Raw genomic sequence first — 17,700 nt, 5'->3', positions numbered from 1 at the left:
CTTCAAGGGCGAGGGTGAAGAGGGACGGGCAGCAGGGGCGACCTGCCTGGAGGGCCAGGAAGGAAGGCCCAGGACGGGGAGGAAACTCGGGAGCCCTCTCGGCCAAACAGGAAGAGCAAGGAGAGCAGGAGCGAGAGAGAGAGGGCGAGGAGAGGCGGACAGGAAGGCCTGCATCCTCTCCCAGCAGGTGTGATGGGCCCGCCCTGCTCAGAGCAGCGGGAAGTGACCCCGGGGGGCCTGAGAACTGGAACCTTGGCTCCAGTTCTTAGGATGCACGCCCAGATGGGCAGGTCAGGCCAGGTGGGGGCCAGGCATGACTTTCTGGCCTGAGAATGGAGGGATTTCAGCACTTGAGAGGGAAGCGGTCTATGCGGGCCGCAGGGTAGGGTGGGGGGCACTGGGGGACCGCCTCACCGAGGTGCAGCCGCTCCCGGGGGAATTCCCACTGGCTGGCATCATAAGACAGGTATTCACACTGCTCCTCCAGAGGCACCTCCCCAGGGTCCATGATGATGGACAGGTAGCCCGTCTTGATGTCTGCGTGGGCTGGCTGGGGTGGGGGTGGGGACAACTAATTGATTTGGCCATACCACGGTCTTGGGTGAACTTTTCCCCAGGACAGATGGGATCTCCTTTGGGGCTCTCAAGCAAGGAGGGGACAGACGGACTGACAACCTCTGGTTGTGCAAGAGCCCAGCATGGAGGGCTCAGCGAGGCTTCCCAGGAGGTGAGACTGCCAGGTGAGCCAGGGCGGTTGAGGACCTTATTCCTTATCTTACAGGCTGTGCAGGGCGAACAGAGACCCCACAAGGAGTGGTTGAGAGGCTCAGTTGGGGGAGGAGAGCTCACCCTCCTCATGTTACAGAAGATGAAGAGGAGGAGGATCCAGAAGAAGACAGCGATGACCCCGGTGCCGACAAGGATCACGATCTCCATGCTGCCTTTATCCTCAGAGCCTGAGTGGACAGAAAGGGGCTAGTCTTGTGTGTGCGTGTGTGTGTGTGTGTTAGGGGGAGGAGGGTGCGCCCTGCGAGCAGCTCCCCTTCTGGTGGGCACGACTTGAGGGAGGTGGCTCTGAGAAGGCGCCGAGTGCGGGGCAGGGGGTGGGGCAGGTGGGTGGCAGGGCGCGGCGGGGGGCGGACCTTCCACGGCCACACTGGCGGAGGAGTTGACGCAGCCCTTGGCGTTGCACGCACTGCACAGGTAGCGGCCCGCGTCCTCCTCACGCACGCGCTGTATGCTCAGCCTCTGGTTCGAGTCCGCCAGGTCGATTCCTGCAGGGGACGGCGGGTTGCTTTGAGTTCAGAGGGCTCTGGGGCCTCGGCCTGGCGAGCCTCTGCACCCCCGCCCTTGGCCCGCGTCCACCACCCTACCAGACTCTTCCTCCAGCAGCCTCTCATCTTTGTACCACAAGATGCTGGGCACGTGCGCCCCGGCCACCGGGCACCTCATCTCCAGGGAGTCGCTCACATTCACCAGGAGGTCGGTCAAGTTCTGCGTGAGCCGCGGGGCTTCCAGGGCTGGGGGGTGGGGGCGTGGAGAGGGAGCTAAGTGGAGTTGCAGAAAGCAGGAGGGCGTGCGGGGCAGGGGCCCTCCAGGGCTAGGAGCAGAGAGTGGGGACGGATGGCGCCAAGCTCTAGGAAGGATCCGGTTTGGGCGCACGGGTGGGGAGGGCTGTGGACCTCCACAGCGGGGGTGGGGGGAGGACCCTCCTGCAGGTTCAGGCTCCCCGAGTGGCAGCCCAGGCGCGTTCTGGGAGGGAAGAAAGGCTCCTTGCACAGCGCCGCCAGCCCTCCCCTGCAGCCCCGCCGGCCTCACCCTGCACTGACAGGTACTTCTTGTGACAGTGCTTGTCATGGCTGCGACGGTCCTGCACCTCGCATACATAGTCGCCTTCGTGCTCAGGCGCCACGCTGGGGATGGTCAGGCTGAGCGTGGCGTGGCGCGCCCCTGGCTCTGCCTCCTCCAGGTGGGCGGCCAGAGGCGTAGCGAACAGGTGCACGTTCTTGCAGTCGAGCAGCAGCGGGTTCCCGTGTGCGTCGTGCAGCGTGGACAGGTTGAGACGGTACCAACGCAGATGCTCGTAGGTGTAGTTGTCTGCCCGGCAGCTCAGGCGCACGTCCTGGCCCTCTAAGGGCTCCTCCGATGGCTCGGATTTTATGCTGAAGCCATCGGGGATGTCTGGGGAGGCAGGAGGAGGCTGCCTGACACCTCGCCCAGAGTTGGCTCACCTCCCTGCCTGCCGTGGTGCCCGCTCTCCCTTTGCTCTCCCTTTCCCAACTGCCTTTGGACTCACTCTGCTCTCAACCAGGACCATGCATCACGTGTATCTGGGCTGGGTACCCCACCAGGGAGCCCTCTTCACCCCTCTTCTCCCCACCGCTGACCAGTGGGACCAGCTCCCTGAAGTCAGCCCCACTGACTCCTCCTGCCTCACCTTCTAGCCCTCTCCTGGACAAGCCCCACCCGGGCTGCCGCCCCTACTGCTCCCAGGAGCCCAGACCATCGGTGCAGTCCATATCAGCACACTTGGTGCGGTCCTGTCCCATCCTCCTCGCTGCTGACCACCTTCCACCACTGTCCTCTCCTGGAAATAATCTCATTGTTTCACTAGTTTGTGGCAACGCCTTGCTCCTGATTTCCTCTTGTCCAGCTGGCCACACTCCTTGTGGGGCTCCTGGGCTCCTCTCCCGGCTCCCTCCTGCAGAGGGTTCTCTCTGGCCCCGTGTCTCCTCGGGGTGCCCTCATCTACACTCCTGGGCCCAGTGACTGTCCGTCAATGGGCTTCTTAGCTTTCCTGGGGTCACTAGCGCATCTGAACATCGGAGGAAGCTACGGGTCTTCTCCCCAGGAAGAGTGTGCCTGTGAGCCAACTGCTGTGTTGGGAAGGGGGCTGGAGGGTGATGGAGCCACAAGGAGTGGACGGACCCCAGTGGGGAGGCACCTTCAGGGTTAGGGGCAGAGTGTGCCCCTCCATCCCAGCGCACCAGCACCCCGGCCCATATGCTGATGACCTCCAAATCTATCCCTCCCGCCCAAACCCAGGGTCCCAGTGCCTCACAGCATCAGAACTCACTGGGCCCCACCTGGCCTCACTGGCCTCTCCCAGGCCTTCTCTCCAGCCTCCTGTGCCCACCTGGTTCCCGACCCACCCAGGTCACTCACTGGTCACGTAGAAGTAGATGAGCCGCTCATCCTGGCCCACTTTGTTGAAGACCATGCACTTGTACATGGCGGACACGTTGGCATTCTGGATCACCAGCTTGCTCACCGTCTGCGCAGAGCACGAGCACAGGGCTCCATTGCCTGCCCAAGTTCCTCCCACCCTGACCGTCCTCCCTTTCTGCGCCCAGCAGTGGGGTGGGGATAACTGAGGCCCCGAGCTGAAGAGGACCAAGGCTCAGAGACAGCACCAGGAAGGTTCCGGTGGGGCGCAGGAGGCAGAGCCCTGGCACGGCAGAGGTGGCCCCTCTGGGACAATCAAGGACATGGCTAGGAGCAGCTGCGGTTGAGGCTGAGGTCGGAGGGCAACGTGAGGCTGGGCTAGCGAGGCCTCTGGGTGTGGATGGGCTCGGGCTGTGGCCACGTGGGGCAGGGGACAGGCCCAGTCTAGCAATGGGCAGTGCGAGCCAGGGCTAGGATTTGGGGTGTGGAGCAAGGCTGATCACTGCATGAGATCCTTGTGATGGGCCACTTTCCCCCCAGGGCTGCTCACGGCCCCTCTCTCAGGGCCCTGGGTGGTGGCCTGGGAAGAGAATGGGTCCCAGGTCTCCTGAAGGACTCTGGCCTGGGGAGTAGGACACTTGGAGGCAGGGGGAGGGGAGAGGGCCGCTGTAGGCCCTGCCTACCATCCAAACAACCCCCCCACCCCATTCCAAGCTGGGCACTTCCTGGCCAGGCCTGGAACAGGAAGAGGCTCTGGAGGTGTGTAGGAAAACAGGAAGTGACTGTAGGAAGTGGGTGCCTTTGTTCAGTCCCCTCCCCCGCCTGGCCTCTTCTAGGCATTGCCCCCAGGCTGGGCCAGCAGCTCAGTTGTCTTCGGTGGGGACCTGGCTGGCCCCAGGCCTGGTCCTCCCAGCCCTGGGGCCTGTGGGTGGCTGGGGCCCAGGGCCTGGCCAGGCTGCCTTCAATCTAAGCTTCCCTGTCTGGGAAGCAGCTGGAGGTCCCCACACCCCTCAGCCCACCATCCACAGGCAGGAAGGGGAGCTGAGGCCCAGAGACACTGCAGAGCGACTCTGCAGGCCTGGTAGAGGTGGAGAAGGCCAGAAGAGGGCCCCTCCCCATCTCCCTTCTCCTTTCCCATCAGTGGCACCAGCTGGTGCGTGTACCTTATTCTTCCCTTCCACGAACTCGGTCCAAGTGTCCAGGCTCTCAATGGGGTTCACGGCATCCTGCGTGGTCACCTCTCTCCAGTCGCGGCACTGTGGCATGTGGTCTCTCTGCTGCCGCCGGCTGCTGGGAACAGCCTGTCCTGTGAGGGCTGCTGGACACAGCCTTCCCTGGTAGGCTCGGGGCTGCTGCCCGTCAAGCAGCTCACACCTGTGGCCCCACGGTCCCCCTCTGGCCTGCAGCGCCCACCATCCCTTACTCGAGATGTGCCCCTTCCTGCAAAGTCCACCTAGATCTCCCGGGGTCGGGGGGCAGCAGAGCCACCACTCCTGTTCCAGGAAACCCTCTCTCTCCTCCTTCCAGAGCTGCAGCCCCTTCCTGGGCTGAGTGTGACCCCAGCACCTTTGGTCTCTTGTTGGGACATGGGTCTCGGGTCCCAAGGGAGGCTCTTGTCTGCCTCCAGCAGAGCAGAGCAGGACCCCAGGGTTCTGTCAGGTGGTCCAGAGCATAAAGGTAGAGCATCAGAGGGAGGCAAATTTGGAAGTGCCTGGTGGTGTAGAAGAATCTCCTACAAGCCTTGGAGGCAGCAGGCCACCCCTACAGAACCTCCTCCTCTGACCATGCTGGGGTTACGGCCCGCCTCCGGGTGCAGCCGCTCTGTCTCCTCCCGGGGTATCCAGCATCCATCCTTGCCCAGCCTGTGACCCTCTACCCTGCCCACAAGGATCTCTAGCTGAACGGCAAATGTGGCCCCCCACTCCTGCCCATTCAGCGCCCTTCACGGCTCCCTAGTGCCCTCCAGACCACTGGCCACCTTGGCACCCTCTCCCATCTCTTGCTTGTCCAAGCTGTCCCTGCTCGGAGCATACTCCCGGGCCTCTCTGTCCTGTTGGCACCCAGCTCAGCACAGAGGAGCACGGCCCAGGTGGGTTCTGCTGCTTACAGCCGTGACCTTGGGAGAGGCAGGTCTCTCCTCCAACCCTCGGTTGCCTCCTCTATAAGGGGTCATCATGAACAGGGCTCAGGAAAAGCTAACTGGGCATGGTTGGTGTGTTGCGGAACTCAGTACAAGGCTCATAAAACTAGCTCAGGTCCGCCCACTTGGAGCCCAGGTCCTGTGTCCTCTTGGATGATGCAATTATGGGTCCTGGGGGGCTTTATTTTCAAGGGGGGTTGGTGGGGGCTGCACCATCCCCAGTGTCTGGCCCAGCCCGACTCATGCGAGAGAGGGTCCGGGCCTTGTTCAGGCGAGGTGAGGTCAGGGATTGGCTCTCGTTGAATTGTGGCGGGGTTCGAGCTTAGAGCAGGGCCCTGGGGAGGGGCGCAGGCAGGGAGTGGGGGTCACACCAAGGTTGGGGATGGGGCCGGGAAGCGGGGAAGGAACAGGCTGGAGTCACACTCACAGGCTGCGCTGGGCGAAGGCCTTGCAGGGCGTCCACGGCCGCCAGTGCCACTGGACGCTGAGAGGAGGCGGCACTCCATAAGCCGTGCAGGTGAGGGCCTGGCGGCTGTGGCGGGAGTAGGTGCTGGGGGAGGAGGCCTCCTTCTCGTGGATGTGGGGGGGCACTGGGGGCGGAGGCGGACGGCTGGTCAGCAGGCCCCGTCAGCACACCCCCCACCCTCCCCCCAGCCAGCCCCCCGGTGCCCCCTCCCCCATCCCGCCCCTGTACCGTTTACCACCAGCTCCAGGCTGATGTTGCGCTGTAGGCCGGCCGCGGAGTTCCAGAGGGCGAGGGTGTAGATCCCTGCACTGGCCTCTGTCACCTCCTTGAGCACCAGGGCGTGCGGACTCTGGCGCCCGGACACTGACTTTCTGTCCTTGTACCTGGCAGGAAGGGAGTTCAGGGGACTGCGTGGACCCCACTCTTGCCCCATCCTGGCCCTCTTCCCCTGCCGCACCTAGGCCCCAACAACGGCAGTAGAGGGCAGAAGAGACTGGGGCCAGAGTCCTGATGGGCCCGGCTCGAGCAAGAGCCACCTCCTGCACTGGACCAGGCGGGGGTTCGGGCTGGGGCAGCTGACTGCCGACCGGAGGGCTATGGGGATGGTCTGCAGGGTCTGCCCTGGTCTCACGGCCCCTGCAGGCTCGGGACCAGCTACAGCGCCCTGTACGCCCTGCCTCTCAGAGTGGTGTGTGCTGGGAAGGATTGTAGGTGTGGTCCCCTAGAAGCACAGCCTTAACCCTTGGGGGGCCCTGCCTCACTTTCTGACCCCAGCTCTGCCCTTTCTGGAGCTTTTCAGATACAGGACCTTCTTGCTGTCCTCACACTCCCACCTGGAGCCTGGGCACTCGCTGTCCCCACCTTGCTTGGATGCTCAGTCCTCTAGACACCTGCGTGGCTCCCTCTCTCCCATACACAAATACCCACTCATTAGAGCAACCGCCCTAGGAACCAGCTCCTGCCCTCTGCCCTGCTTCTACCTGCCTGCTCATGAGCACCCTGCTTTTCACACGTGAGTCTCTTGGCCATCCGTCACCCCCATGGAGCAGTGCAGAGACTGTCCCCCTGTCCCCATACTAGGGGAGAGCAGTACATGCGGTCCTCAGTGCATATTCATATGCAAACAAATGCACATGCAAATAAACGGATGCCTTCCACCCCAAGGGGTGGCACCTGCCCAGGCCTGAGCTGGGAGTGCTACAAGGCAGCCACTCTGCAAGCCGGGCTCTACCTGGAAATGGTCTTTCCCCTGGTATTCAGCCAGCGGTGTAAGGGAGGGACCTGACTCAGCCGGGGTCCCACGGCAGGACAGGGCGGAGTAAACCCAAGGCTGTGTCGTCTGCCAGGCTCTGGTGCAAACTCCTGAGTCCACCACCTGCAGCATCAGTGATCCTACACAAACCCCTTCACGGCCCTGAGCCCCCAGGGTCCCCAGTCTAAACACTGGGGAAACAAAATGGACTTTCTTGCAGGGGTCTTGAGGTTTAACTGAGTTACAGCATTTAGTGTGTGCACCGGGCTGGACACAAAGGGTGCTTTAGGAGCGGAGGACCAGCCTGTCTATCTGTCGGCTAGATCTCCATCCACTCATTTATAATCATCACATGACAGCCTAGAAGAGTCCCCTGTGGGGCTGTGGTGGTTACTAGTGCCCCGGGGCTGGTGTCTCAGTGGACAGTGGGCCCAGTGAGCACTTCTTGGAGGCAGATGTTGGCCAAATAAGCGGAGAAAAGCCAGATGCAGTGGGAATGGTGAGAGACAGCCAGCTGCCTGAGCATCAGGCCTGGGCCAGACCCTGGAGGCAGCAGAGCTGGGCTCCCCTCGCAGAACAGCGTGAGTCCCACTGGGCTTGGAGGGCAGGGGACAGAGCCCCAGTGGTCTCCAGGAGGCCGACGTGTGAGGGAGGCTCCAGGCTGCCCCCTGCCCTCCCAAATGCTCGTCCTGTCCAGGTGCCCCCAATGGACCCCAAAGCCTGTGGCTTCAGAGGTAGGGTTATACCAGGTCCAGGCCCAGGGCCTCCTGAGGTCCCCCCAGGAGAAGCCTGCTGCCAGCCTACAGCCAGCACAGTGAGATCCCAGCTGAGAATGTCTGGGGCCTCCGCTCACTCAGCCCCAGGCTTTCCAAAAAGGTCATCCTGTCTGGAGGGAGCTCTCCCAGGCTGCGAAGGGCAGGGCTCCTCCAGCCAGCTGGGAAAGGATGACCAGCTGGGAAAGGATGACGCAGAGCCCTCCCAGGGGGCTCAGAGCTCAGGTAGGAACGCCCTGTCCCCTCCCCCACCTCTCTGTTTCCTCGTCTGCACCATGGGGGTCAGGCTAGAGTGTGACCTCCCAGCGTTGGGCCATGCGGAAGGCTCAGATGACCCAAGGGTGTGTGTGGGCGTACTATGCCAACCTGAGCTCTTAGCTTTTGGGGAACACCTAGCAAGGGTGGACCCCCCTCAGTGACCCTTGATACACCCATAGGGAAGGTCTTACTCTCAGGTCACAGGCCAGAGCTGGGGCTCTGGAGCCTGTGGGCTTTCTGGAAACTTGCTTTCTGCCACACAGCTCAGGCCTGCCCCAGAGCCTGGCTCTACAGCAGTCTGTGGAACCCCTGTGGCATCTCTGAATTTCTGGATAAGAGGGCCTGGGGTGGGGGTGGCAACCTGTTCAGAGGGAGGCCTGAGAAACCCAAAGCCATTGCTGCTGGGCAGGCCAGAGCTCCAGGACCTCGTCCTGCTGGCGGGGCCCTCGGAGATACCAAGCAGGTGCAGGGATCGGTTAGATGAAGCCCAGCACGGCGCCCAGCACACCCACACACGACAGCCCACTGGCAGGTGCAAGCTTGCGCAGTTTTGTAGCAAGATAATTTTCCCTCTGGCTTAAATATTGTATTAGGTGCGCGTTCCTTAGAGTGTCTTCAGAGGAGAGGTTCCGCCCTGTGGTCTGTTCTCGTGCTGGGCCTGGGGGGTAGCGGGGGGCAGGGGCCAGGGCTGGTACCATTGGAACTCCGGCGGGGGGTACGCCGCTAGCTTCACGGGCAGCTTCACCAGCTCGTCTCCTGCCGTGGCCTCCAGAACAGGACCCTTGAGCCACTCGACGCTGATGAAGGGCTTTTCTGCCAGATGGGAGGCATCCGTGTAAAGCCAGGGCCTAGAGTCACTGACCCACCACTGCCCAGGGACGCCCAGCCATGGTCCGGCACCCCCAGCAGCCAGACGCCTGCAGACTGGGGCTCGCCCTGCCCTCCGGGGGTCCACTCATTGCCCTCTCTTCCCTCTGGCTAGACTCCACACTGCTCAGGTGCACCCTGACCTCTGACCCCCGCCCACACTGCACATGGACCCTTGTTCCCCAGGCCTGATGACTGACGCCCGGCCCAGCCCCAGGCCGTACCGTGCACAATGACCTCGGTGCTCTCCCGGAACCGCTGGATGCCGTTGTTGGCCTCGCACACATATGGGCCCAGGTCGTGCTGGCTGACGTTGTGGATGGTCAGGATGCTGGAGAGCTCTGTGTGAGTCTGCTGGGAGCGCCGCTCTGGCACCCACTTACCCCGCTCTGCCTACCCACACCCAGGGGAAGCCCAGGGTCAGAGCAGGTGGGCTCTGGCAGAACTGAGCACCAAGGGCACATACCCCAGCCCAGCCGTGGCTCTGGAAGCCTTGCACCCAGACCCAGAATTTTCCTTGGGGCAGCCCCTTTCATCAGACAGGGGCTCCTGGGGCAGGACTGGGTCCACACCTATTCAGAGGCCAATGTGCACCAGGCCGGGTGGGCGTGGGCAGTGATGGGGACTCCTGGGGACTGTGTGGGCATAGGGCAGGTGGAGGCAGTGACGGGGACTCCGGGGGATGGTTCCAGTATGGCCCTGCTGGGGCCGTCGTCTTCACCTGCTTCCCCGGATAGTCCCAGTCGAAGGTGACACCCGAGTTGAACTCGGCCCACACGGTGCAGTTCAGGACCAGCTTCTCCCCGACCAGCAGCTCCAGCGACTTCTTGGGGAATAGCTGGATGTCATAGAGCTCGTTGCCTGGTGACACATGCACAGTGACCCCCACGCCCCTCAAACAGGATGGCACACACACACAGCACAGGGCACGGGGTGCCCACTGGGCCCGGCTATGGCCCCTGCGGCCCCGTCCCTGGGATTTGGGGGATGCCCCATCCTCCTTCTGCACCAGACAGTGCGTACCTGTGATGTGCACGAGGAAGGGGTTGGATAGGAAGTCCTGGCCACCCCAGGTGGTCTCACACTGTAGGTACAGGGCCTCGCGCAGCAGGGGCGTGGGCACACGCATGCCCCGGCGGTCGTCCCACACCACCTCCTGCCCGTCAGGCCGCAGGGCTGAGTTTTGCTGCGGGGACATGGTGGCTGTCAGTGCCCTCTCTCCTGACCAGACCAGGGACTGCCTCTCCCTGGGACGGGACAGGAGGGGGCCGGATCCCGGGGCGGGGGTCGGGGAGGAGGAGGGCCGTACCGATCGCAGCGTGACGTTGAGGCCCGGGATGGACACCAGGCAGGGCACCCACATAGCATCCTTCCTGTTGACCAGGAGCGTGTCTGGCTTGTTGATGAATGGCTGCTCCACGTCTGAGGGGAGGGGGCAGGTTGTGGGAGGGGAAGGCGGGGCTTCGACTCAGGTGAGGGGCAGTGGGGCAGCCCCCCTGCCCAGGCCCGCAGGCTGGGCCCCGGGGCTGCAGGTGCCAGATGCCCTCCAGGATCCAGGCCCTGCTTGTGCCTCCTGGGCAGCTGCAGGGCCGGGCGGCCTGCCCCCTCACCTCTCACGAACACGTAGGTGCTGGCGGCCGTGGTGCCCTCGATGCGGGCTTTGATGTACTTGTAGGAACAGCGGTAGCTGCCCGTGTCGTTGGCGCGGGCCTCACGCACCAGCAGCACCTTGCAGTAGGGCCTGGTGTCCGTGCCCTCGCAGTCTTGCACAACCCCTGTGTCCTCGCCGTCCTTCTCCCCTGTGGCCGGCGCCTCCTGAGCCCCTGGCCAGGACCACTCAAGGGGGTGCTGCCCCCTGGCAGAGGACATGAGAGCACAAGAGGGGCCCCAGCTGCAGCCCCAGGTCACAAGCCTTGCCCGTAGCTTGTCTCACCCAGAGGTCAGAACAGCCCAATTTGGGGGCACACGCCATGGACCCAGTCTGGGGCAGGGTGCTCCCTGAGGCCCCTCGGGGCCTTTGCCTGTCTCCAAGGCCTACGTGGGGTAGGCTGGCCTGCAGAGAAGCCTGCTGATCATCCCCGGGCTGCAGGGACCATAATGGGTCTGAGCTCTGTGTGGTGGGCCTAGAGCCAGTGGAGGGTGGCTGGGGGTGGGTGTAGGGGACCTGGGGTCCATGCAGGGTAACATGGAAGGTGGGCAGGGACTGGCCTGGAGTCAGCGTGGAGTGACCCAGGAGTAGGGGTGGGCACAAGGTGTCTGCAGGGCCAGGGATGGTCCGTGCCTCCAGGCACCCACACCCAGGTGACCAGGGAGCCCCACTAAGCCTTGAGGCCCCTCTGCCCTCTACCTCTACCATCTCCTGGTTGGTAGGGATTCTCCATGGGTTCTCCTCTACCGTCTCCTGCCTTGGCTTTCTCTGGTCCCCTTGGCCTGGGGGGACCCAGGCCCCTGTCCCCCCGGGCTGAGGACTGAGTACCTGCAGGAGATGGACAAGCTGTCCCTGGAGTCAATGACGTGTGTCTCCTCCGTGATGTTTAGGGTTGGGGGGGTCATGGAGTAGCCACTCGCCAGGCCTGGGGTGGAAGACAGGGTTAGTATGGCGCTGGGTCGTGAGATCACATGGTGACATGGTGACGTCAGTCGGGTCCTGATGGACCTTCCCTGCCCATAATACCATACTCTTCCCTAGGGCAGGGGCTGCCCGAGCTCTTGGCCCTGGGCCATACCTGCAAGGCCCCAAGACAATCAGTAATCTCTACCTCAGGTGCCCCTGGCCCTGGTCCCTGGCAGCAGACTGGTCCCAGCTCCCAGTGAACCCTGACCTAACCGAACCCCAATCTTTGGCCGCACATAGGCTCAGCTGCCAGCATGAAGCCGACGGGGGAGACTGCAGGCCTCATCCTACACTGGGGGAGACCTGGAGTGTGTGAGCCTCACATGTCTGTTGGAAGGCCCCTCCATCCTGCACTGTAGATGCACTGCGGCTGCTTGTAGGGGGGGCGTCTCGCACTGCGCGGCCCCTCCCCAAATGCCCAGAACCAAGGGCCCTGGCTTTCCCACCAAATTCTGCCCATGAGCTCACCCTCTCCCGGGTCCCGTGGCGTTTTCCTCATATGTCCTTGGCTCCATCGGCTTTTGTCCACCCTCGCAGCCCCCTCTGGCTGCCCTAGCTTCCCTCCAGTCCCCGGGCCTTCTTCCTTCATCCTTCCCCCAGGGCTTGACCCCAGACACACAAATAACCCTGCTTTGCTTGCTTGAAAACCCTCCTGCCGCCCTTGCAGCTTCCAGCCTACCGTCCTCCTTCCAGCAGGATAGCGTGTGCCTGGGTGTGTGCATGTCGATAGGTGTGGGTCCTTGTGTGTGTGTGTGTGTGTGTGTTTGTGGGCGTGGACCCACATGTTTGTGGGGCTGGTGTGTAAGTGGTGTGTGTGGCTTTGTGTGCGGATGTGTATGCATGTATCTTTGACAGGTCAGTGTGTGCGTGCCCATGGGCGTGTGTGCGTATGTGTGTGTGCACGCACGTGTGTGTGCGTGTGTGTGAGATCCCGGTGGGGGTGGGAGCAGGCCTTGGGGGAGGCCTGGACCTGGAACTCTGGCAGATGCATCCTGCCAGGACCATCCTGAGACAACAGGAAGAGAGGACTGCGTGGCTGGAGGCCCAGGGCTGTGTCCTGTCCCTCCCCCTGTGTCCCTGTCCTCCTGGGGGGCACAGCCCACTATTGGCCCCAGCCCGCAGCCCTCTCCGGTCCCACAGATCCCTCCCCCATCCTCCCCAGTCCTCTGATGCCCATTGTCCTGCCCTGGCAGCTAATTGTGGGACGTGGATCCCAGGGCCCCCCACTGTACTTGGCTTTATACCACCCTGACCCTGACCTGCCCTAGGAAACAGTACCAGGATGGCACGTTCTGTACACCAAAATCTCATTTCTCGGCATCCTATGGACAAGGCAGCCACTAGCCAGGGCCTGGCCTGTCCCTCCCTTCCATGCTGCCTGCTGGCCAAAACTTTCTAGGCACCACAGCACTGTAGGTCAGAGGCAGAAGGTCCTCACTGAGCACCTAGTCCCATTGCACAGACAGGGAAATGGAGGCCCTCCTGCTGGACAGCAGCACCCATCTCAGAAGGCAACTCCTCGCCTGGCCGCTGTGACCACTGCAAAATCCCTCCTTAGCCTGAACCCAGAGCACCCCCTCCTGCCACCAGCTCCATCTTCCCCAGGGTGAGTGTTAGCCCTCCATGCACACCAGCCTCCACTGCACACCCCAAGGCTGCTGGGAAGGGGGTGCCCTGGAAAGGGGAGGCTCCCCTCGGGTAGTTGGAAGCTAGGAAGAAATCCCGGAGGGCACCTCTGAGTTGGGTGTTGAAGGAGAAATAGGATTTTCCAGGAAGTGGAAAGTGAATAAAGCCACAGCAAGCAGACAACTGGCCTCTGACAACAGAAGAGGAAGGACAGCGGGCTTGGGTTTGGACCTGCAGGGGATGAAATAACTGCCTTCCCAGTGGACCAGTCAGGGGTCAGGCCTGAGGCCAGTGTGTGGCCACCAGAGGAGAGGCACGGCTGCCAGCACCCATCTGCCCCAGGCTGAGGCCTGCAGCTTTGCCCTAGGACCCCCGGGGAGGCCGAGGGTCCCCTTCTCTGGGGTATACATCCTGGGTACATCCCTGGCACCCCTGGCACCCCTGGCTATGGAGCTGTGGCACATGTCAGCGCAGCTTCCTTGCGCAGCTCCCTTTTGCTTCCAAGATGAAGTAGGGGCACGCCGGGACTCTGCCCACTGCCCTTCTCCCCACTTCATCTCCTGACACATCTCTGAGAGACACATAGCTCTCACCATTGTCCCAAAGGGCCAGGCTTTTCATATCATTTGTTTTTAAAGATTTTATTTATTTGAGAGAGACAGGAAGAGAGAGAACACGAGCAGTGGGGAAGGGGCAGAGGGAGAGGGAGAAGCAGGCTTCCCGCTGAGCAGGGAGCCCGATGCGGGGCTCAATCCCAGGACCCCGGGATCATGACCTGAGCTGAAGGCAGATGCTTAACTGACTGATTCACCCAGGCGCCCCCAGGCTTTTCATATCTTGAAGTCTTTGCCTTCACCTATCTTTTTGCCCTGGACATTTGTACTTCCTTTCTTCCTGCGGAGCCCCCCCTTCAGGGCCTGGTTCACATGTCCCGTCCCTGTGGTGGGGCAATCAACGTTACTCAGGCAGCTTCGGCCTCCTGGGCCCCTGTTGTTAGAACACTTCTCAAACTGAATTGTGGTTTTCTGGTCACATCTGAAAAGAGGCTGTATTTTCTTCACCTTCCTAAGTTCAGTACAGAGGAGATGCACACCGAAGGTGTAGGGGATGAATTCAGTAATGGTAGGATGGGGGATGGATGATCAGATGAATAAATGGGTGGGTAGGTGGGAGGGTGGATGGGTGGATGGATAGTTGGATGGATTGATGGTGGGTAGATGGAGTGTGGATGGAATGATGCATGAGTGATGGGTGGGTGGTGGGTGGATGGGTGGGTGGATTGTGGGAGGATGGGTGGATGGGTGGGTTGGTTAATGGAGCGTGGATGGGTGAATGGGAGTGAACAGGTGGATGGGTGGGTGGATTGTGGGAGAATGGGTGGATGAGGGTGAATGGTTGGATTTTGGGTGGATGGGTGGATGGGAGTGGATGGGTGGATGGGGTGGATGGGTGGGTGATTGTGGGAGGATGGGTGGATGGGTGGGTTGGTGAACAGAGGGCGGATGGGTGGATGGAGGTGGATGGGTAGATGGGGGGTGGATGGTTGGATTGTGGGTGGATGGGTGGATGGGAGTGGATAGGTGATGGGGGTGGATGGGTGGAAGGGTGGATGCTGGAGTGGGTTGATGGATGGCGAATGGGGCCTGTAGGATCTTCCTCCCTAGAGGCCACCATACCACCAAAGGAAGCATCCGCATCACTGTACTAAACAGATAGACCATCTGTTGTCCTTGCCAACACTTTTATCCATCTGTGCAAGTCTCTCCTTTTTTGCTCCAGTGGCCCTGTCTTCACTCACATCCACCAGGCCCTGTATGATCAGCAGACTGTGCTGTAGACCTCACTGTCCTCCTCCATCCCTTCTGCCTTAACTGAAACCTGGCTTTCTGAAGCACCACTGCCCCTTGAGGTAGTAGTGCTCTCCATGGCACATGCCTGGCAGCGGAGAGCTTCCTGTGGTCATCTCCCTTCTCTGATGGTACCACCTGCTCCCTGCTAAAGCTGTCATTAGCTGTTGTCCTGGTTACTCCCCCTCATTCTTTGCTCCTGGCTCTCCAGCTCCCGCCACCCCAACTCAGGCCATTCCCCATGGTTTCAACATCCACAGAGATGACTCACCAGTGTCCTGGCCCTTGTGGTCCTCATCTCCACTGTCCTCCCTCCTCCTCTCAGCCACTCACTTCCTGGGCACACCCTGGACCTGGTCCTTACCAGAAGCTACGCCATCACCGAGTTCCTGCCTTCCTGTGCTGCTCTCCCCATCCCCTCTGCCTCTTGCTAGGTGCCCTTGTCCGACAGCCTCTAAGTTCTTAAGCCTCATCAAAACTTCCAGTCCAGGGACCCCTCCCCATAGATACCTCTTCCTGGCCTCACCCATGTGGCCCTTGGCCCATGATTTGGATTGTTTCCTTGCCTCTCACCTTCCAGCCCAACACTGCAGCACCACCATGGCCCCCACTGGCTCAGTGTGCAGTGCAAAGCCAGAGCTCTTTCCCTTTCTTGTCTTGTAGGCAGACCCTAATGGGCCCTTGGACTGAAGTTTTCAGGGTGTTCCCTCCTCCCTCACTGTCAGCATTAATGAAGTAAAGCCATTAGATGGAGATCATCTTCCTACATCCAAACTCCTCACTCCCTGCCTGGGCCTTGGAAACCTTCTGACGCTTCCCCCTCCCAAGTCCAAACCCTCCATCTTCCATCCTATAAACAACCCTACCCCTCCCAAATTCCTTGATCCTCTATTCCCTTCCAGCCCTGCTCCCTTTCCTATTTCCCTCCACAGCAAAAACTCTGCTTGCTGTCCCCTCCTCCCACATTTGCTCATCCTCCCTCTGGGGTGCAGATGCCACCCCTGTTTTATGGAGCCATTGGTCAAGGCATTCCCATGACCCCCATGCTGCAGGACCAGTGGGCACTCCTCCTCTGCCACCTTTTGTGAGCTCACTGTCTCCTTGTCTTCCTCTTTCCCCTCTGCCCAGCACCACATGTATCTCCCCTAAGTGTCCAGATACCTCCAGAGTCTCTACCTCCTGTCCTTCTCTCAACTCCAGCCTGAATTATCCAGTTGCCATAGCACTTGGCCATCCTACAGACACCCCGGCTCCCATATTTCTGATGCTAAACTCCAGACTCACACTCTCTTCACCCCGCCCAAGGCTTCTCCTTGATAGCTCCCATCTCCTGTATGGGACCAGCTATGGATGCGCTTCTCCTCACCCTGTCTAACCACACACCACCAAAGCATCCCAGAGCCAGCCCCTGCTCTCCCAATGGGGCCTGCCCAACTGCACTCAGCCCCAAAGTGGGGGCTCCTGGGCCTACTCTTACCCTCCTTCAGTCCTGCACATAGTTGTTAGTGACAGTTAAGAAACAGAAATGGGCCATATCATGCTTGTGCTTCAATCCCATCAGTGACTTCCCACTGCATTTTCAGGAAAATCCAAACTTGTGGCTGGGTCCCTGACCCCCTTTCCATACCCTCTTGGGCCACTCTCACCTTGTGTTCATGTCCTTCAGCCATCATGCCCTTCAGGCTGTTCCATAACATGCATGTTCCTTCCTGTCCCAGGGCCTTTGCACATACTCCTCCTGATTTGCCTCCTCTCACATGCCCTGCACAGGCTGGCTTCTTCTCATGCTCAGGCCTTAGCTTAGTTATGACTACTCACCCCCTCCAAAACCTAAGTCCCCCTCTAATATCCATCTTAACTTCCTGGTTGCTTCATCCTTCTTGTCACAATTTGTAATTATCTTCTTTATTTATTTGTTTGTTCAACTTATGTTTTTTTTTTTAAAGATTTTATTTATTTATTTGAGAGAGAGAGCTCAAGCAGGGGGAGTGACAGGCAGAGGGAGAGGGAGAAGCAGAGTCCCCGCTGAGCAGGCAGCCCATATGGGCCTCAATCCCAGGACCTGGAGATCATGACCTGAGCTGAAGACAGACGCTTAACCGACTGAGCCACCCAGGTGCCCCTCCACTTGTGTTTTTCCATTTCCTCTACTAGACAGTAAACTTCAGTGGGGGTAAATTTCAAAGGACCAGGACAGTCTCCTTTTTACCCCACCGCATGTCTAGCACAGCATCTCACGCAGAATCAAGACTCCATAAATATTTGTTGAATGAATAAATGGATGAGTGGATGGACGGATGGGTGGATGGGTGAATGAATGAGTGAATGGATGGAAATATGGGTGGATGGATGGAAAGATGGCTAGTTGGATTGTCAGATGGACAGATAGATGAATAGAAGGACAGATAGATGAATAGAAGGATGGATGGATGGTTGAAACGAAGTGTGGCTAAATGGAAGAACAGATGTACAGACAAATGGATAGAAGGATGGAGGGATGGAAGAATGGATGATGAATGGATGGAAGGAAGGATGGCTAGATAGAAGAATAGATGGACAGGCAGACAGATAGATGGAAGGATGGGTAGATGGATGGATGGGCGGGTGGGTGGATGGACAGGTGGATGGAAAGATGGATGAAAGGTTGGAAGGAGGGATGGCTAGATAAAAGGATAGATAGATAGATGGATAA

General features: G+C 60.4%; 1 protein-coding gene across 5 annotated transcripts in view; it reads right to left on the bottom strand.

The window, feature by feature from the left end:
• FLT4 (fms related receptor tyrosine kinase 4) overlaps positions 1 to 17,700 on the bottom strand; it is a 41,271-nt gene that overhangs the window by 14,352 nt on the left and 9,219 nt on the right. For 4 of the 5 annotated variants that reach the window (XR_004683597.1, XM_035029363.1, XM_035029365.1 and 1 more), the window contains exons 2-17: positions 11,398 to 11,494; positions 10,532 to 10,776; positions 10,231 to 10,343; positions 9,945 to 10,107; positions 9,643 to 9,782; positions 9,146 to 9,314; positions 8,750 to 8,867; positions 6,000 to 6,154; positions 5,733 to 5,895; positions 4,329 to 4,455; positions 3,166 to 3,274; positions 1,819 to 2,181; positions 1,374 to 1,520; positions 1,143 to 1,274; positions 850 to 956; positions 415 to 550 (exon numbers count right to left, since the gene is read on the bottom strand). Coding sequence is in view for 4 of the 5 variants with exons in the window: in XM_035029363.1 (XP_034885254.1) it covers positions 415 to 550; positions 850 to 956; positions 1,143 to 1,274; positions 1,374 to 1,520; positions 1,819 to 2,181; positions 3,166 to 3,274; positions 4,329 to 4,455; positions 5,733 to 5,895; positions 6,000 to 6,154; positions 8,750 to 8,867; positions 9,146 to 9,314; positions 9,643 to 9,782; positions 9,945 to 10,107; positions 10,231 to 10,343; positions 10,532 to 10,776; positions 11,398 to 11,494 (2,484 nt within the window). In the remaining variant the exon portion in view is untranslated. The remainder of the gene's footprint in view (positions 1 to 414; positions 551 to 849; positions 957 to 1,142; positions 1,275 to 1,373; positions 1,521 to 1,818; positions 2,182 to 3,165; positions 3,275 to 4,328; positions 4,456 to 5,732; positions 5,896 to 5,999; positions 6,155 to 8,749; positions 8,868 to 9,145; positions 9,315 to 9,642; positions 9,783 to 9,944; positions 10,108 to 10,230; positions 10,344 to 10,531; positions 10,777 to 11,397; positions 11,495 to 17,700) is intronic. The other variant, XM_035029364.1, reaches the window with a different exon arrangement.

Source organism: Mirounga leonina, unplaced genomic scaffold (assembly GCF_011800145.1).
Source record: "Mirounga leonina isolate KUSES-001 unplaced genomic scaffold, KU_Mleo_1.0 Mir_239, whole genome shotgun sequence".
In the NCBI taxonomy this organism is placed as follows: domain Eukaryota; kingdom Metazoa; phylum Chordata; class Mammalia; order Carnivora; family Phocidae; genus Mirounga; species Mirounga leonina.
Note: the sequence above shows the minus strand (reverse complement) of the source record. Positions and strands in the feature narration are given on the sequence as shown.